Source organism: Heteronotia binoei, chromosome 3 (genome assembly GCF_032191835.1).
Source record: "Heteronotia binoei isolate CCM8104 ecotype False Entrance Well chromosome 3, APGP_CSIRO_Hbin_v1, whole genome shotgun sequence".
Taxonomy (NCBI): domain Eukaryota; kingdom Metazoa; phylum Chordata; class Lepidosauria; order Squamata; family Gekkonidae; genus Heteronotia; species Heteronotia binoei.
Genome location: NC_083225.1, coordinates 58,566,366 through 58,587,372, shown reverse-complemented (window position 1 = coordinate 58,587,372; position 21,007 = coordinate 58,566,366). Strand labels below are relative to the sequence as shown.

The 21,007-nt window shown below is 42.0% G+C and overlaps 1 protein-coding gene across 1 annotated transcript in view; it reads right to left on the bottom strand.

The window, feature by feature from the left end:
- LOC132568264 (cohesin subunit SA-2-like) overlaps positions 1-20,994 on the bottom strand; it is a 68,383-nt gene extending 47,389 nt beyond the window's left edge. Inside the window, exons 1-9 of the mRNA XM_060233893.1 lie at positions 20,815-20,994; positions 18,391-18,571; positions 11,062-11,146; positions 8,976-9,122; positions 8,766-8,862; positions 5,745-5,821; positions 3,969-4,040; positions 1,205-1,409; positions 698-849 (exon numbers count right to left, since the gene is read on the bottom strand). Of these exons, the coding sequence (XP_060089876.1) occupies positions 698-849; positions 1,205-1,409; positions 3,969-4,040; positions 5,745-5,821; positions 8,766-8,862; positions 8,976-9,122; positions 11,062-11,146; positions 18,391-18,434 (879 nt within the window). The 5' untranslated portion in view covers positions 18,435-18,571; positions 20,815-20,994. The remainder of the gene's footprint in view (positions 1-697; positions 850-1,204; positions 1,410-3,968; positions 4,041-5,744; positions 5,822-8,765; positions 8,863-8,975; positions 9,123-11,061; positions 11,147-18,390; positions 18,572-20,814) is intronic.
- Between the last annotated feature and the right edge of the window lie 13 nt (positions 20,995-21,007).

The window sequence follows — 21,007 nt, the reverse complement described above, 5'->3', positions numbered from 1 at the left end:
AGACTAAGCCTGTTCATTGGAATTGGCCTTTTCGTTCTGTTGTTGCTGCTCACCCCCTATCTGTAAGTATGAACTGAAAATTTCCATTTCAATGTACCTGAAAAAGTGTGCATGCACACAAAAACTTATAGCTTGAATAAAACTTTTCAGGTCTTAAAGGTGCCCCTGGACTCAAATTTTGTTCTATAATTATTTGCCACTGTCTTAAATTTGTCTACAGAGACTACAAAATCAAAAATAAATAAATGGTTGGCTGGTGTCATCTGTTTTGGGTTCTCTTGAAGTTGACAAGATGGCAAAAAAAGAAAAAAGGAATTGAAGATAATCCTTATCTTATTAGCATATATGGGATACTTATTAGTTACATCATATGAGCCCACAGAGTCATGAACTCTTCAAGTTTTGAATGGTTTTTTAATTTCATTTAGCCCACCTGCTAGCTCAACACAGAAATACACAATTACAGTGTCCACAGTATCTAAAGCAATCCATAGGATTGCACTATTAGTTGATCACAAGCTGAACGTGACCCAAAGTGGGTTGTGGCCTCTATAAAATGTAACACTGTCTTGTGCTGCATTAATAGAAGCATAATGTCCAGATCACAAGAAGTAATGGTCCCATGCTATTTGATCAGGTTTCAGAAGGAATACTGAACTTAGTTCTGTGCACCGTATTGAGAAGAAGTGTATCACACCTCTTTTCTTTTTTTCTCTAGCTGGTCCAGTCTACTATTGGTCCTCTTGCCAGTAGTTCTGTTTTTCTCCACCTCATATAATCTTTCAAGGTTCCTCTTACTTGCATCTAGACTGAGATTCAGATTTACAAGTGCCGTCAGAAGCTTCATAGCTGGGTGGAAAAAAAACAACTCAGTCAAATCTGTAAATTCAAAACCATTTAAAATTATTTAATAAAAACAGTAATTCTCCAATTCTTTTTGCTGTGCACTTGCATTAAACTCAATTATTAATTTCAGTGGCACACGAATTACACTCTAAGGAAGGCGTGTTTTGTACAGGTGTGCACAGACATATATAACTGAATTGATCACAAGCATTAATAGCAATTTACAAGACCATGTTATACAACAGACAGCAGTTCACAAACAATAAGCCCTGGGTCAAAGAGCTTAACACTCAGACGTTTATCCATTTCACTGGTTTGTATCATTAGACTTCTCCTCTCTGATCACATTTGCAGATACCTGCTAAAGTGCTTGTGTGCCTGAATGCTCTGACTGTGGAGTCTGCCAAACCAGTGAGCAGAGAGATGACTGTATCCATCAAATAGCTGTCAGAGAGGATGCTGCATTGACACTGCTGGATCAGCACTGCATTGAACTCGCAAAAATTGGCTCTGAACTTCTTCCAGTAGGACCCTGGTTTGATGAGTGGGTAATCTTCATTGTCCTGCATTAGGTGGGGGAAAGACAGCAGTGGTCTCACAAACAGAAAAGCTTAAGCAAATAACTATGGAAAACCAAAGTGTGTTATAACATCAAATCCTTGTTTTATTGTCAAAATAAAGAACAGAGGTGCAATCCTAAGTATAGCTATGCCCTTCTGTATCGATTGGGGTTAGAAGAGTGTTACTTAGGACTGAACTTCAAGACAACTAGGAACATACTTGTTTCATGTTCAGATATACTGTATTATAGAGGACATAGCTGTGCAAGGAAAAATCAGCAGCATGCCATACTTCTGGCTACTAATGACTAATTTTCCCAATCACCCCAGCATGACCGCTGCTGTTAACGCTGATCTCTAAATACTGACACAACACAGAAGCAGCTATGTGGAGACTCTTGCGTCTTTAAGCAGAACTTATTAAAACTTGTACACCAAAACCCATTTCTGCACATGACACCAGCAGATGAAAGTTGGCACAAGGTCCAAACTGCCACATAAGAGTTAGTCTCAAGAATTGCTCTAGGAAGGGTTGCATCATCCCCAGCACTACACCCTACCTTCTTGACCAAATCTGGCAACAAGAAGACTGAAGAGGACAGTGTTATCAAATGACAAGAGCAGCAAAAGTGTATCTTTTCCCATTATTGTTATTACCTCTAGAGGCCAAAAACAGTTTTGTTCCCTACAAGGTATCCATATTAACTGTCAATATGCATAAAGAGAAGTCTGAATCGAATTAATTACATTTGTAATTATTACACTTTTAAAAATCATTAAATTAAAATTATTATTTTAATGGTGGGAAACTAATAAACACAAAGGAAAACCCTGGGGCTCATTTTTGGCACATTATGACTAAGTGGAATAGAGACACATCAGTTCACATGTGCAAGTTTTACCTAGACAAAAGAAACACTGTGATTGCTCTTTAGGTTTGGCTATGCACACAAATGCTCATATCCAATTATTTTAGTAGTAGTCACAGACAGACAGGGCTATGATCATAATTTACCCACATAGAAGCTGCTACAGAATCTGACATCTACCATGGAACTCCCATTAATATGCCTCTGAGATGTTTTGAAACAGCTTTATAAAAGCTGAGCATATTGTGCTGATAAGCAGTGTCTGTTCCTAGCCAGGAAGTGAACACTGTCTGCAGGATTAGGCCCAAGACTGACATTATACAGAGAGGAGGCAGCCATCACACTGTAGTGCCCAACATGGGGCTGCCCTTAAAAAGTGTTCAGAAACTTGTTGGGTGTAAAATGCTGCAGCCGGGATGTTCACTGTATCAGCCAAGTCCTGGATCATCTACACTGGTTCCCAATTTGCTTCTGGGCACAATTCAATGTGCTGGTGTTAGCCTGCAAAGCCCTGTGTGGTTTGGGACCAACATACCTGAAGGACCACCTACCCCTTATGAACTCATCTGACCACTACAGTCATCTTTAGAGGGCCTGCTTCTGGTGTCCCCATCTTTCAAAATTCAGTGAGTGGCAACCCAGGAGATGGCCTTCATCATGACACCGAAACTCCAGAACTCTCTCCCAAGTGAGATTTGTCTGCCCCTTCTGTTGCCATCTTCTGTCAGCAGGTAAAGACTTTTTTGTTTTATTTGGTATTCCCTCAGGCATCCCCTCCTTCCTGACCAATCCCAATTAATATTTTCTAAATGCCTTTGCAGGTATTTTTGCTCTGCTTTTAATTGTTTTAGTAACATCTGTTTGTACCTCTGCAGGCAGTTTCCTGCCGGCATAGTATTTTCTCTGCTATTTCTCCCAGTTCTGAACTGAGCAAGTTATGTCTTGTTGTATTAGAATGTTAAGTGATTATACTCATACATTTGTAAGCCACTTTGAGTCCTGTGTTTCAGGAGAATAGGGGCATATAAACAAACATGCTAAATAAAAGTGATGACTGAGCCTATCCCAGTTTGATCCAAATCAGGCAGCCACTGCAGCACTACCAGGAACCACTGGACTAGCTCCTGGCTGCCTGTAGCCCTCCAGGCAGAGATCTGGCAGAAGCTCTGTGGCAGATCTGAGAGCCAGCATGGTGTAGTGGTTAAGAGCAGCAGATTCTAATCTGGAGAACAGGGTTCGATTCTGCACTCCTCCATATGAAGCCAGCTGAGTGACCTTGGGTCAGTCACAGTTCTCTCAGAGCTCTCTCAGCCCAAAAAATAATTCTAGCTTGCCACCTAGTGGTGCAAAATGCTAAAGAGTTAGAACTTCAAATCTCCTGGCTATATGATACCCAATGCCATCTGATAATTAGTATTATTATCTGCTGGCAAGTTAAGTGCCAGCACCAAAACTGCAAAGGTTTATATTTATATAGAGATACTTAGATATGTAGCAATTCAAAGCTTTTTTTTTATAATGGAGCAAAAGTAATAGATTAATTAAATGACTATTTCATTATAATACAGCTTTGCTGATGCTATAGCAGGTCTGCGCCTGGATGTGAAACTGCATCAGGATCCTACTTGCTTCATATTGAGTTTCAAAGAAAAACACTGGAATATGAGTGAATGAACATATGGATGAAATTTACCATATCAACTGGCCAAGTAACTGTCAAAATCCAGGGATAAGCCATGAACTTTTTATACTGCAATCCTGTTTCCTACAATACAAAAAAGTTTTTTTAAAAAAGAATGTAAGCAACAACAACTAATGCAGAACTCTGCAAATTGATAGTACATAAAACACAGAGAGCCAGAGCTCCTTGCTCATGCCAACGGAGATCCACATGAGCAAGGGCTTCTTTATTGGCTCCAAAGATAAAAAAAGCTCTGAGCTGATCCTCATCTGATATCTCCAGCAATCGTCCATGAATTGTGTTTGAACTGAGCTCTGTGTTTGCCAACAAAGCTTTGGATCAGAGGGGCTGCACACAGAGCTGTAGCCAGTGGTGGGGAGGAGGAGCACTGCTCCCTCTGGAATTAGGGGTGCCCCTTACCTCCTCACCTGCTGGCCTCTCCCCCTCCCCCTGAGGATAAGGGAGCCTGGGGCAACTTTGGGGTGATTGGGAGCTGACCACCAGGTTCCTCCCTCACACCTTCCTCCTTTCCCTCACCTGCCAGCTAAGCAGAAAGGGGTTTTAAACTTTAAATCCTCTCTCTGAAGGGTGCCACAGCAGCAGCATTGTTTTTCCATTGTATAGCAGCTGTGGGGCAACTCCAGAGAGGGAGTTTAAAGTTTAATCCCTCTTTCTGCTCAGCTGGCAGGCAGGGAAAGAGAGGAGAAGAAGGGGGCAGCTGCATAATAAGCAGGAAGAAGACTCTGCAGGCAAGAGGCTGCACATCCCCCCCTTCCTCCACCTGACAACTGAGCAGAGAGGTAGATTTTAAAAAAACCCTATCTGCTCAGCTTACTGGCAGAGAAAGAGAAGGGGCAGCCACATGGCCTCCATTGCCAGCCACCGAATCTTGCAGGGAGAAAACTCGCTAAGTCAGCAAAAAGGCCAGCCATCTCCCATCCCTTCTGAAGACCCAGCAAGGGAGGGAGTGGCAGTCACCAGCTGTGTGGCCTCCTTGTTGCTGACTGCTGAGTAGTCTTCCTGCTAGCAAGCAGGAAGAAGGCTCATCTCAACCGGAAACGAGGGGTGGCTGCCTCTCCCTCCCCTTACCAGGTCTTTTCAAGAAGACCCAGCAAGGCGAGATGGTGTTGGCTGTGCAGCCTCTTCACTACTGGAACTCCTAAGGCAGCAGGAAAAGACCTGAGGCTGAGTACCAGCAGCAAACTCTTCCTGCCCACCAGCAGCACCCCCCCCCAGAGCCTGGTGCCCCCCAGGATACAAAATTCTGGCTATGGACATGGCTGCATGTTAGTTTTCATGCTCTGATTCTGAAGGTAGAACAAGAGTTTTCAATCAGCAAGTCTGCCATCATTCAGTTAATGTCATCCCCATGTAGTGAAACACAGCCATGCTCTGATATCAACATAGTAATAGGCATGTTCCCATTCAACCAAACTGGTGGGGCAAGAAAATCCATAAGGCAAGGCCATCAGGACATGTTTCATTATCCACTACAGAGGGCAAGCAGATGGATGTGATACAGGGTTGCTGGTTTTGGCAGAAGCTCAGAATTTATCATTAACATCTAGTTCAGCTTAAATCCGGTATGCATAGATACAGATAAATGCTTCCAACATAAAGTCTTCTGTATTGCTCTGGAAGCAGGGGAGCGATTTTCCTTTGAATTACCATATGTGCAAGACTACCCACAAAAGAATGTAGGATGACTTTTTAAAAGGAAGACGCTAACATTTTCTAACAAAACAGTGTTTCTCTAGGAAAAAGGAAGCTGTTCTGTGTTGTACTTACTTCATCAAATGTCTCTGTCATTTTCTGCATCACGTCAGAGTTCTGTAAACTCTGGAACATCTCTGCAGTAACCATTCCTATAGAAGCAATGAAGAAAATGAAGTACGTTAGAGAACTGGAGACAGGTATGATACTGTACAAATAACTCTAACTTTAGAATATTAGGGAGGCTGCAATGATACAAATTTAGAAAGCTAAGTGTAGCTGTTACAGGGGATGTAGCTCAGTGGCAGAGCATCTGCTTTGCCTGCAAAATATGGCAAATTCAGTCTCCAGATTCTCATCAGGAGGATGTGATATATTTGTTTTTCACCCTCCCAAGCAATCGGGGGGGGGGGGTGACCCAGGAAGTCTTGGGGACAATTTGGTTTACCCATTTAAAGCTTCCTACAGGCACCAACCTCCTGTTAAGCCTTCTCCTCAGTGAACTCTGGTGCCCTGAAGTCCCACTCTCCCCTCCCCATTGTTTTTCTTTAAAAAAAATGAGTTTCATCAAAAGGGAAATGGGGTCAATCTGGCCCCCAATAGACTTGCCTTGAAAATGACAGCACTATGCATAATAATCCCTGTGGGTTCTATTTACCCCAACAAATATTGAAAAAAAAATGATTTTAGCACTGTTCCCATGTTTAAATAGATGAACCAACACCTATTATATTCATTTTATTCAAAGGCAGAGCAAGCATTAAACACACAAAAAAAATTGTCATAATTTATATCTATAGACATTTTTTGGCTTTGAGGCTTTATAACACTTTTGAAATTGGAGGTTGCAATGACCCGAAGGGAAAGCAATCTTTGCTTTGCTGAACTGTTTATACAGTAGGAGCAGATAGAAGCCCTGTGTTTGTGCTTGTGTCAAAACTTCCCTCATGCCCACAGCCTCATTGAAAAACTCAAATTGAACTGCACTGCACTTCTGGAAATGGGGTCATTCTACCTCCAGAAAGATAAGTCTGGACATGTTTGAAGGCATCCACTGAACCTCACATTTTCCAGACTTGAAGGAGCCATGAAGCCTGGAACTCTAAATTACCCCTGGCCGCCTGTTTTCTAAGCTAATTTTTCACCTTTGTCCTTCAAATTTTGCAAACTTCAGAGTGATCTTCTCAACTCTACAGGGGTGGCGAGGGTGGGGGAAGGAGTTAAGTTGATGACGCCAGCAACCTGTCCACTGAACTGATTGGTCCCCTTGTCTTTCAAATTTTCAAAACCTATGATTTGATAATCTCAACTCTAAAGAAGGATGTTCCTCTAGATGACCCACAGCCACCTGTGCACTGAACTGTTCACCAAATTTTCCAAACCTCTGAGTTACCTTCTCAACTTTACATATTGGGGGGTGGAAAGTTGCAATTATTATCTTTAAAATAAACAGTTTAGAGATTCCCAGATGTGTCTTCTGTTTAAAAATAGTGGGGTCAATTTGGGCCCATTTATGTTTTTGTGGGTTTTTGATGTTTTCAATGAGGGGTATTTTTGACCCCAATTCCAAATTTTACTTTGCTTTCTCCTGCATTTCTGAAGAAAGGTCTGATTTTTTTCTTAGTAGCAAATACCATGACTGAGGGAACTATTAAGTTTTCATTGCTTTTTGCTGTGAAGTGGGGTCTTTTTGATCCCTATGCCAAAGTAGTATAGTTGTTGGGTTTTTTCCTTGGGAAAGTTAACTCTATGAAAGCAGCTTAAATTTAAATTTATTCAAGTCCCACTGATCTGAAGTAAGGAGGGTATAAAACTGAATAAAATGTGGCCAGTCAGAGTATAAACAATACTGACCTTGACAGACCAAGAGTGACTCAGGTAGTTTCATGTGTTCCTTTTACACAGTTTTTAGTTCTCCTCTACTTTAATTATCAGAAAGATCTGGTCACTGTGGTATATTGTATGTATGCACGTATGGATGGAATTCTAGCAGGAGCTCCTCTGCATATTAGACCACACACCTGATGTAGCCAATCCTCCAAGAGCTTACAAGGACTGGCTACATCAGGGGTGTGTGGCCTAATATGCAAAGGAGCTCCTGCTAGAATTCCACCCCTGTAAGTATGTATGTAATGGAACAATCTGCTTCTCCCCTAATATCTGTGTGATTTAATTTGATCCTATTAGGTGGAACTCGTTTCACCAGTTTTGTGTGCTAACTATAGCTGTTGGTTGTGAGAGTCGTCTCCTTGCAAATAAATGGCTGATGTTTTGAACCAGCTGGTCTCTGCTGAATGGTCCTGAGAACAGGTGCCTGAGTGAACACTCTAACCTGGGAACTCACAGCAAAAAGGGACATTACAGTAGCAATTCTATCAATAAATCAAAAGGGATACATTCTAAAAGGCAACACAGTTGTGTGCATCCTTCTAACCTTCAGTGGAACGCCCTAACAAACAAATGTCCCTCAAAAGCTAATGCCTAAGGATACATGACCCATGGGGACAAAAAAACCTCTCAGACTGGAGATCTGCATTATAAGGTGTGGGGGCGTAGAGCCAAATCATCCCTCCTTCCTCTTCTATTATTTGAGTTCCTGAGCCTCTGTCCTTGGAAGAGGAAGAAGGGGAACATTTTACTCAATTATCCTTGACCTGCATCAAAACCCAAAAGTGTCCAATGACTTTCAGCATCAGCTTTCCATAGTTCAAAAGGGGCCGCTGGGATGAAAGAACAGAAGGAAGATCAAAACTCACAAAGCACATTGCACTACCAGGGTGGCATACCACCCAATATTTCTAACTTATCACCCCCTTATCAAATTATTTTCATTCATCATCCTTTACATAATTCAATTATGTGTTAATTTCTTAAACATGAGCTCCAAAGATCAATATAACTTGTGAACATTCCATTTATTTTCCTCTTTCCTGCAGTCCCATTATTCAAATCTGAGGCTCATTGATTTATGTGGACTGATTAGGAGAACATAAGCCAGATTCTGAATAAGGGAATCATTCAAACAATCAGCCCTGCTCCAAACTACTTTTGCTCATTCTCCCTCAAAAGGAAACTGGCCAGAAGAAAAAGATTTACCTTGGCAGCCTGAGCACTGAATGAAGAAATTGATGAGGTCCAGAAGGGCCACATCTCGGTCTTTCTTATAAGCTTCAACCCAGTCGTCAACCACAGACTAAACCAGATGACAAAAAAAGCCAGAGATCAAAAACTAGAAACACACCAGTTGTTAGCAGACTCTCACAACTTCACAATCAAAAGGCTAGTCAGCTCACAAAGTTGATGTACCTGCATCGCTCTTTTACCCATGCTAACCACTTCAAATAAGGTAACTGTTTCAACCACCTCTCCATTTTGTGGCTGGTTCGACCTTCTGCTACTGGACGAGTTTCGTCTTCTGTTTTCACACTGCTCACGGATTTTTCTTTTCCCTTTCTAAAGCAATAAAGAAAAACTGTATTCTTTAACAAACAATGGTAAGCGAGGAGACAAAGGCTTTCACTCATTTGATAGGTACATAATCCTTTGAAAGCAAGTGCAGAGGGAGAGACATAATGTGCAGGTATTTAATGGCTTAGAAATGTCCAGATGCTTGACACAGAAGAATAAGACTACAAGCTGTTCCACTGGCACAAGAGGGAAGAAATGCCCTTTGACTCTCCAAAAAGGTAGGTCCAAGGATCATGGGATCTCAGCAGACAAAAGATCATGTGGTACAGGGGCAGCAGTGAAGAGGAAAACAGGGCAAAATAATCTCTCTTCTCTCTTGTGCCAGCCTTTTGTATCTGTGAATGTAAGAAAGACAGAAAGATAAGAGAGTTAAAAATAAAGGTGGAACATTTGCAAATCAACCCACCAGCGCTTATTACATGTGTTAAATCAGTACTACTGCCAGCCATCACACCTTTACACACTGGCAATAATACAGAATTAACACCTGTTAGTTCTGGCAGACACATGGCCAGAGAAAAGGCTTCATAAGAAACGGTTTTAAGGAAGGCCATGCACAGGTAAGTTTTGTTCTGTCTTTTATTTAGCTGTGTATTATTTTTTTGGTTTTGTCATGCTTTACTTAACGCCATTTAATCTCCTCAAAGTCTTATCTACATAATCAAATGTACAGTACAAACACAATCATGAAGCATAAAGGTGACAAATAGCATGCAGAAGACAACTTTACAAAATTGGTAGGATACCTGACATATGCAATGTAATACTCAAAGCTCATTGTGCCATTTCCTAAGGGTGCCGTGAATTGTCCACTTATGAAATGACTAGGTTTAACAGTAGAATTAGCTGAAACAAGCAGACAGCAGAAAGAACCTCCCAGGCATAACACTGAAAGCATCAGGGGGTGATTTCTACATGAGAATGAGCCACATCTCTTGCATAAAAGGTTATTTCATACCTGTGAGCCTTGTTCCTACATTTGGCCTTGTAAGGACATTTCTTTGCAAGCTGGGGATCAGGACTGAGGTAACAGATGCTGCCAAGGCTCATCCTTTGGCAACCAGTGGGGGACTGGGGGGACTTACTATGACAAGCCCACATCACATCAGGACTGAGGTAACAGATGCTGCCAAGGCTCATCCTTTGGCAACCAGTGGGGGACTGGGGGGACTTACTGGGAGTAGGAGGGAGGCCCAGACAACATACTGTGACATGCCCACATCACTGCCCGAGTGGCCTGCAAGTAACATTATCAAATCAGGGATGTCAGGGCATTCTGACAGTATTTGAGGAAAAACTCTTTTTCAGGTAAGTTCCCGCCACCAGCCAGCTGATTGGCAGAACAGAGGTGGGGTCTAGCAGCAGGGGACCCCTGCCTCCACCAGGGGGTGTCTGGCAACTCTATCTTTACTATAAGAAAGAGGTAGACATGGGCCTAAATGTCTGAATATGGCCCAAGAATTCCATAAGTGATAAATACATATGTGTCAACCAGTCCTAAAACATGCCTAGTAAACCCCTTTAACCTCAGAACTCAAGACTCTGTGATACTAAGTATCTGAAAATGTTTCCTGAAAACTATTCAGTCATAGGAAAAGCATACATTCTTAGCCATCAGAGATACCTAGTGGGCTATCTAGTCCAATATCCTGCCCTAAAATTCGATATCCCTGTATCAAACCCATTCATTGCTGAATGATAATAACAGCATTCACGGCTGTCAAGTCTGAAATGTGAAGAAATAAATACCTATTTTCAGCCTTTCACAAAATTCACCTACAATTGTGAACATTCACATATGAACATCGACATTTGCCAGTTTTGTACATTTACTGTAACAGACATATGTTCAGATCAATGAGACCTAGACAGACCCATTTTTCTCTTGTACAATTTATATAATTATTAAACATAACAAACTTACAAAAGTTTTAACACTGCCATTTCTTAAACAATTGCCATTCTGAGCACTGGGTTCAGGGACAATCTCCTCATGGATCCCATTTTCTCTAAGTCATTGAGGAAAAAAGATGACATAAAGGCATGAACAAAGGGAGCAACATATTTGAGGCATGTCTACTTAAAAGAACTGATACCCTAATCCTGAAAAGAAATACTGAACAATGAAGATAATATTTTATCAATCCAGGACTCCCTATGTTCATCAAATACTGAATCTCATGTTAATTAGCATGTTTAAGACAAATCCAAAGATACACACAAGAGACATAATGAAACACCATTTTGTGATTATGTGAACAACCCTGGTGAATCCTTAGACTTGCATGCTGTGACCAGGAGGCACTGTCTGCCTCCAGGGGTACCCCACTTGAACTAAGGGGACCTCAAGCTATGGAAACAAAATGGAGACTGATTAGAAACAGGCCAAGAAAATACTCAATCCAAAATGGAGTAGACCCAGTAGACAGTTTGTTCTGGTCACCACCCTAAGGCACCCTCTTAACATGGCCCCCTCTCTCTCCCACCACCCCCCAAATGGAATGTATGAGGACAATGGGATCTGCTGGTAAGTATGACTCATAACTTAATCCTCTGCTATGTATTAATCAACCATCTCCCTGACTCTTTACTGCAACTCAGCTTCTCTTTGTTTAATGCTATGGCAATGTCTGACACTATTTAAATCCTTTATCTCCTAAGTCTATTCTTCCTGGGGGTATCTTTGCTAAACTACCCAAACAATTAACACATATCCTGGCCTATTGTATCCTATCAGGCAGGCATTACTAAACCAGTCCTACTATTGTTTTACCTGGAGATCCTTCCATGTGACCAGAGTCAGCTCTGCTCATTGGCTTGAGGTGGGCACCCAATCAGGTACCCAGAAAAGACTCATCACTGCCCACCACAAGTCAGTCCCTTTTCTGGGAGGGCCTTTTCCCTTCCAAAGATTATAACATGAGAGCAAGCTTCCCCCCCACCCCCCCGTCTCTCTGTCTGAGCATGTGTTCCCCCCTCCATTACCCTAAGTAAGGGGGCCTCTCAGACATGGCATGGTGACAGTGCATGTCTTCATCTTCAAGTTCCCAAATGGACCTCAGCATGTCTGGACAGGTCGTATCACCTCCGTAAGGAACCTAAGAAACCCCTATCCCTTTCACCTCTATTTTCTTAGTTCTTGTTTGCCTGTATTTTATTGCTTATGTGTATGATTGTACCCTTTTACATTCTTCCTAGTAAAACATTTTAAATTGCACCTCTGCATGGAGTCGTTTCTTAAAGCATCTGACCTTCATATCATTGGTTAAAGATTCCAGCTCCTTAAAGCTCTGTTTGGGTATTCCAGCTAATTTCCACATTTAAAAATAGGAAACCCAAAGCACTTCCACTGCCAGCTAGAGTTTGCCAAAACAACCCAAATGGCAAACTATGGTTTGAGCTTTTTCATAAACCAAGGTTCTAAACAACAACCACATTCAGACATTGTGACATAGACATTTGTCTGTGCCAGGCATAAACAATGTTAGCTGCTGTGCTCTTGGGCTCCCTTTGCTCTTCCTACTCCCTCTTTAGTCCTTACTCACACAAAAAGCCTGAGCCAAACTCCAGCTCCAAGTCACATGAGATCCAAATGTAGATGCCTGGAAAAACTGGAGCTTGCTCACCAAACCAAACCTGGACTTTAGAATGCCATGGAAATCTGGGGGTTAACTCTAGCCTTCCCAACCCCCAGAAGGCTTCAATAATACTTTGTGTATGAGAAGGAAGAGGGAAACAGTAAGGGGAACACAGTAACAAGTAGTGTTCATGCCCAGTATGGACAAGTGCCTTTTTGCTGCGACATCTGAATGCAGCCAGTTTACAAGGAATGAATCCTGGTTTACAAGGAAAGCAGAAACCACAGTTTGTTTATTCAGCTATATGGCTAAATATGGATTCAGGTAGATAGCATGTTGGTCTGAAGCAACAGAACAAAGTTTGGGTGTGAATGCACATGAAAGCTTATGCCCAGAATAAAAACTTTGTTAGTCTTAAAGGTGGCACTGGACTTTGTTCTATGACTAAATATAGTTAATAGTAAAAATGGAAACAACTCGTTAGATTTGCCAGGGGAGGGGATGTATGCAAGCCTGAAAATTCCACAGGCTTATACAAGCAGCAACAAACCACAGTTTTGTTGATATATATCACATTGGAACCAAGCCAGCATTGGACAAATTAGACATAGCAGAGGAGATGCAAGAACAGTTTATGGACTTTCAAAAATTGAAATGCAGCCACGGGAACTGTAATTGGCACTGGAAGAGCAGCTATTTTCTGTTAAAAACAAAAATAAAACACCTCCCGGGCTGCTTTTTTTCCTTCATAACTAAGAAGATTGAGGTCCCACACCCTTCTCCATATGTGGGAAATAAGGGGTGGATTGTTTTTAGCAGGAAAAATGGCAGAAAGGCACAGCTACCCCACTACTCTCACGATTTGACAGCAGCCTCTCATGGCTTTTCTGTAGCAGGAACTCCTTTGCATATTGGGCCACACTCCACTGATGTAGCTAATCCTCCAAAAGCGTACAGGGCCTACTGTAAGCTCCAAGGGGATTGGCTACATCAGGGGTGTGTGGCCAAATATGCAAAAGAGTTCCTGCTACAAAAAAGCCCTGTGAAAGCCAAAAGCACGCTAGGAAAATACAATCACAATAGTATAAATATATAAAGATTGCTGTATTGCTTATCAATATAAAAATATGTCGGTGGTAAACATCACTAAAGCTGATTCTACAAAGTATATTCATGAAAATCATATAGTGCTCACAGGCACCAACAATCATTCAACAAGGTGTGCACATAGGCATCGACACATCACGCTGAGTACTTACAAGGTAAATCTAATGTTTCTACAACAGCAAAGTCTTAGTATAGGACAGCAGGAAAAACTGACTGTGCCAAGGCAAAAAATGCTCAAACAGATAGCAATTTAAAACGCCCATTCCAGATATTGTGGTGTTTCGAATAATCTTCATCAGTTGCAATTTCCATCTGGCTAAATGCTTGCTAGCTGCTTCTTTTGGTACTTCAGCTTCTTTTATCACAGACAAAAAGTTCACTACATAATAAAGACGAAATCCTCGGGATTATATTAATAAGCAATACAGCAATCGCTATATATTTATACTATTGTGATGGTATTTTCCTAGCATACTTTTGGCTTTCTTTCACGTTGCATATGGTGGGCCCCCCTTTCATTTACATTACAAAAAAAGCCCTGGCAGCTTCCCATGGCTTCTTTTCATTTAAATCAGGGGTGTCAAACATGCTGCCTGGGGGACAAATGAGGCCCCCTGGAGGGCTCCTATCAGGCCCACAAGCAACTCACTGTCATTGGTTTCTTTCTCCCTCTCTTGCTTCCTTCTGCATCACAATCGCACAGGAGCTACAGAGCAAAGCTCCTCCCTTAGGGATGAAGTGCGGAAAGGAGAGCTAGCTTTGCCAGGATCTCTCAATTGCACAGCAGACCTACAGTCAAGCCTCTCTTCCTTCTGTTGGCCATGGCTCAACAAGCCAGTGAGGTGGATTAGGCTGAGTGTGTGTGTTTGTCTGTGTCCTTTATATCTCCCTGACCTGGCATTACATGTTATGATATACGTGCCTGGCCCAACAAGGTCAAGATTCGGTCCTCATAGCAAATGAGTTTGACACCCCAATTGAAATGATTTCTCAGATAGGAAATTCTCCATGTACTTCCTATATAATATCTAGTTTTGGCCCATATACTAAACCATCTCAGTGACGGCCTTCTGAAGTCTTGTGTATATTCATCTGTTCCTACAAAAGGTTTTTTCCCCCCATAATCTCAGTTATACAAATGTTGTAAAACCATCCAAAATAAAACACAGGTTGCATTAATAATCTAAACAATTTTTCAGAATTCTTGCTTTAAGGACTCAGAGACTAATATAGTTTAGCTCACCTGTTCAGGCTTGCATTGTGTAGGATAACACAAGAAACAGCAAATCCAAACAAAGCTTGCCACACCCTAATTTAGACAGATGTATACGAATTACAAAGCTCATTTTCATATGAGATTTTCCCACATCTTCCACATACCACTTAGCAATTTATTTGCAGAGCCTCCAGGCAATAAATACTTATATAACATTTCAAGTTATTGAAAGAGTTTTACAAAAAACAAAATACATTCCTGTTATGTCTGGTTGAAGTTGGGAAAGATCTGTAACTGAGATCTTGAAATAACAGACTAAGCCAGTTATTACTGGCTTAACAGATTACTATAAAACATATTATGTTCAGCCACTGTGGGTGTAAAATAAAAGCTTTTAACAGTAAACATTTTCATGTGGATAGCCATATTGGTCGGCAATAGAATACTTTAGTCTAGTGGCTTTTTAAAGACCAACTGGATTTCCGGGCTATAAACTTCTGACAGTCAAAGCTGCTTTCATCAGTATCTGCAGCCCCAGACCAAGACATTCCCACCGCCATGCTTGACTGTAGGCAAGACACACTTGTCTTCATACTCCTCACCTGGTTGCCGCCACACACGCTTGACACCATCTGAACCCAATATGTTTATCTTGGTCTCATCGGACCACAGGACATGGTTCCAGAAATCCATGTCCTTAGTCTGCTTGTCTGCAGCAAACCGTTTGCGGGCTTTCTTGTGCATCATCTTTAGAAGAGGCTTCCTTATGGAACAACAGTCCTGCAGACCAATTTGATGCAGCGTGCGGCGTATGGTCTGAGCACAGACAGGCTGACCCCCACCCCTTCAACCTCTGTAGCAATGTCATGGTCTGGGGCTGCATGAGTGCTGCTGGCACTGAGGAGCTACAGTTCATTGAGGGAACCATGAATGCCAACATGTACTGTGACATACTGAAGCAGAGAATGATCCCCTCCCTTCAGAGACTGGGCCGCAGGGCAGTATTCCAACATGATAACGACCCCAAACACACCTCCAAAACAATCACTGCCTTGCTAAAGAAGCTGAGGGTAAAGGTGATGGACTGGCCAAGCATGTCTCTAGACCTAAACCCTATTGAGCATCTGTGGGGCATCCTGAAATGGAAGATGGAGGTGCGCAAGATCTCTAACATCCACCAGTTATGTGACGTCGTCATGGAGGAGTGGAAGAGGACTTCAGTGGCAACCTGTGAAGCTCTGGTGAACTCTATGCCCAAGAGGGTTAAGGCAGTGTTGGAAAATAATGGTGGCCACACAAAATATTGACATTTTGGGCCCCATTTAGACATTATCACTTAGGGGTGTATTCACTTTTGTTGCCAGAAGTTTAGACATTAATGGCTGTGTGTTGCGTAATTTTGAGGGGACAGCACATTTACACTGTTATACAAGCTGTAGACTCACTACTTTACATTGTAGCCAAGTGTCATTTCTTCAGTGTTGTCACATGAAAAGATATATTTAAACATTTACAAATTGTGAGGCTGTGTACTCACTTCTGTGACATACTGTATTTGCTTACTGACATTTATAGACTGATTTTCAGTCACACCTAGGGTTACCTGGAGATTTGGGGGTGAAGCCTAAGGAGGGTGGGATTTGAGAAGGGGAGGGGCCTCAGCAGGGTATAATGCCACAGAGTCCACCCTCCAAAGCAACAGTTTTCTGTCTGGAGATCAATTGTAATAGCAAGCAATCCCCAGGTGCCACTTGGAGGTTGGCAACCTCAGTCCCACAGCAGCTGGATGAGCTATCACAAACAAAAAGCACAACGAAAACTGAATAGCTTGGTTCACACTTATTTTGGACCCAAAGCCAGAATGTCAAAAGGTGGCAAGGCCACATAAGTCAGGGATCGTGCTAAGAGTTGGGTTTGCATTGCTCACAGAACCTAAATTACAATCTGAATTTACAAGTGCGTAAACCCGAGTTCTTATGTGCTTTCACTTTCCACTGGCTCAACACTCCCATTACTATGGAACAGAGGCCTCTGGAAGCAGAGCAACAAACAGATCAATAGTTTGCCAAGGAAGACACTGTGCCAAACTTACACATAGGGTTGTCAAGTCCAATTCAAGAAATATCTGGGGACTTTGGGGGTGGAGCCAGGAGACTTTGGGGTGGAGCCAGGAGATGTTAGGGGTGGAGCCAAGATCAAGGCTGTGACAAGCATCATTTAAAGGGACGGCACACCTTTTCAATTCCTTCCTTCCATAGGAAATAATGAAGGATAGGGGCACCTTCTTTTGGGGCTCATAGAATTGGACCCCCTGGTCCAATCTTTTTGAAACTTGGAAGGTATTTTGGGGAGAGGCACTAGATGCTATACTGAAAATTTGGTGCCTCTACCCCCCAAAAAAGCCCTCCCCAGAGCCCCAGATACCCGCAGATCAATTCTCCATGATTTTCTATAGGAATAAATCTCCATAGGGAATAATAGAGTTCCCAGCAGACATTTCCCTCCCCCCACCCCCGCTTTCTGATGGCCCTGAAGCAGGAGGAGGGTCTCCAAACCAAGGGATCCCCTGCCCCCACCTGGGGATTGGCAACCCTACTTACACAACTAATGATGGCTTGGCAATTACCTGCTAGCCATAGCTCCCTGATTCTGTTTTGCTCCTTGAGGAAGAGGACACTGAACTATAATCAAGCTTCCAGAACTTTGACTGACCTTGACATCAAAAAGAGAAGGGGGGCACACTAGAACCTTATTTCTCCCCTATAAATTGCAAAAGCTGTGAAGAGACCATAAGGGAAGCCGCAATTACAAGGACAGCAGTCCCGTTTCCTAACAAGAACCAAGAATCAAAGATACACATCAGCCAACAACACATATGCCCCTGCTGCTCACAGAGGAAGGAGGACCTTATTCTATACTAAAATAGTGAAAAGGAAGGTTCACACACAAACACCACTGCTTCTGTGCTGAAAACCATCCTCTTCCATAGATGCTTCAGAGAGAAACAGCAGCCACTGGGATAACACTGCATGTAGTTCAGCGTAATATGTGGGCTGGCTTTAGGACAACTGGCAAAGACAGGATCACAACACAGTTGAAAAACCCACTGAGATGTAAATCTGCCCTCATTCTTAGAAGATATGTCCACATGTCCCTGGGAAGCATGTGGGTATCATTTTTCTGATATAGCCCACTAGCCCATTTAAAATTGTCAGTGTAATTCCCAAACAAAAACATAAACACGTAGGCATGCACAGCTCTGAAACCCATTCCAAAACACAGGAAATACATGACACAGTCTGTGCAATAAAAACATCACAGAAGAATTTATACGCTGCTTTCCAATTCTTACTTGTGGTTGGGGAGATTAACAACGGAATTGGGCTCAGCTATCATTGCCACTACATCCTCTCAGCAGCACAGAAAGCAAGTTTAGCCTTATATTAGACACTTCAGTATGAAAAATGAACATAAGCAGCAAAGTTCCAGATTCATTTTCTTCAGGCCTCCATCAAGAGAAGCAAACAGCAAAACTGCACAAAAGAAAAAAAAGCAAGACAGGACAAACCTCAAATTATAGCATTTAAAATATGTTAACAGCAGAAATTTTAAAATTAAATGCTAAAATTCTAAATTCCTTTAAAAGTCTTTTTTTTTTAATTTTAGCAGCAAACCCAAGGGTCAGAACTTGAGAATGATCCTATCCAGGGCTTTTTTTTCCTGGGAAAAGAGATGCCAAAACTCTCAAGAGGGATATGAATGAGAAACCCACAGGTACCCCTCATGAACTTTTAAACTTTTTTGAGAATTTTGTTTCCACAAAGAGGTTCTGGAACTTCATTCTGCCACATTCCCCCAGAAAAAAAGGCCCTAATCTTATCAGCCAAAACTCTCAATCAGTAAAATACCATTTTGGAAACCACTGGTGTTCAAAATGCAGCAGGCAAACAATGGAATTAGGCAGAATTTTTCCTTGGGCTGAAAAAAAAAGTGTATAACGAAGATAAATAGATCTTTCCATTTCTTACATATTTATTTCCACCTTTCAAGGTGTTCAGGTGCCATATTTGGAGGTATCCTATTTTATCTCCAAAACAGCCTTGTGACTTCTGTTTGGCTAAGAGAAGTTAATTTCTCAAGGCAGATAACTTGAGTCTCCGTAGTCCAGGGCCAGTACTCCCTGTACTATGCCATATAAGTTCTTAATTATTTTGAGTGGAATCATGCTGTGCTTAATGCAGCTCTGTCTCTTATTTTACAAGTGAGAGCAAAAGAACCAGCATATGTGAATTACACCAAGCCTACATTTATTTGTTTATTAAAATATTTATATGCTGCTTTTCTGCACTGTAAATGCCATTAAAGCAATAAACATAAAATACATCATAATGGAAAAACAGCTACACTAAAAAAAAACAAATTAGCATCCGCAAAATAAATTTATTTTTTATTTTATTTTATTTATTTCATTCGATTTATATCCCACCCTACCCCACCGAAGCAGGCTCAGGGCGGGATAAAGACCAAACAGTAACCTCTCTCCCCCCAGTAACACATCATCTCCCCTTCCACCATAGCACAGGTTCCACAAAAGACAGAATAGCAAAACATAGTAGTCATTTAGCTAGCAAAGCCAGATAATAATTTCTGACAGTACACAAAGTACTAAAATAAATACAAACCTAACCAATTGCTGATCTTGACAGATCTTTAAATTAAAGTTTGGGCAACATTATTTGACAGCTTCAGCTAGAAAACATGTCCCTTGTTCCTGCTCTAGAACCCCACAAGAAAATAAGCTGCTGCTTCGTTTGAAAGATGGCCAGCATTTCTAAATGAAAGCAAGACAGACGCAGCATTGCAAATGTGGCTTTTTAATATGAAGGCATAGTTCGTCTATTCCACCTTCGTGCTATGAAGCAGAAGACATCAAGCGTTTGTTTAAAACTTCCAAGAATCAAACTAATAAGACTGGTTTCACAAGTGAACTGCTCTTATGACTAGGAAGTTTTTTTTTAACGTGCAATCTATACCTGCCTACCTTAAATCACTGCATTAAGGTAAGATATAATACAAAGAAAATATCAACACTTATGTGTAAATTTATCAAAATAAATTATGTGCAGAAGCATCTATAAGAGTATACAACAGAAATTGCTCAAGAATGCAATCTAAGGAGTATGCAATCAAAATACAGAAGGAATTTCAAAATGCGATGCAAGGTGATAATGCAAAAACGTTGAGGTGAAATGCATAAATTTTGAGTGGCCAGGTCACTTTTGGGTGGAGGTGAGCAGTGTCCCCTAACAGCACACGACAGGCAAAAAAAATCGCCGGGTGTGGATTTCACACCAGAGGGAGAGATAAGGCAGGTTAACGCTTGAATTTGTACCATGCAGCTGTCAAAAGACCGGAGCGCCTTGCAAGAACAGGGTGCCAGCACAAGTGAAGAATGCATGGACAGGATGCAACGTGAAGTTCCGTAAAAAGCAGGGAGGGAGGGAGAGACATATTTGTTGCAACAGAAAACGAGCGCGGGAGAAAGCGAGAGTGCATGCATATAGAGGATGTCAGACACAAAAATGCAACAAGCGGAGCTAAAGCTTTGCAAGCTGAGGGTCCTCCTCACCCCAGAAGTAACATTCGGGAACCGTCGCTGACCCCGCGAGCCCCCTACCCAGCTGGCTGCACCGGCCGAGACTTGGGCCCGGTGCCTGTCAAGAAAGAGAGGCGCAGTCCCGGCGACAATCACAGCACCAACAACGAGCCCGCCCACCTCAGCCGCTTGCCCGACGATCCTGAGTTCTAAGCCCTTCTAGATCACGTGTCGTGCCTTGTCTAATAGAAGCAGATTTTGGAGCCATCCGTCTATTCGAAGGAGCGCTTCTCAGATCCCCTCCCCTTCTTTTTCTGCTCGGGAAAGAAAATGACGTGGTAGGCAGAGCTTAGAAAGGTTATGACGCCTGCGC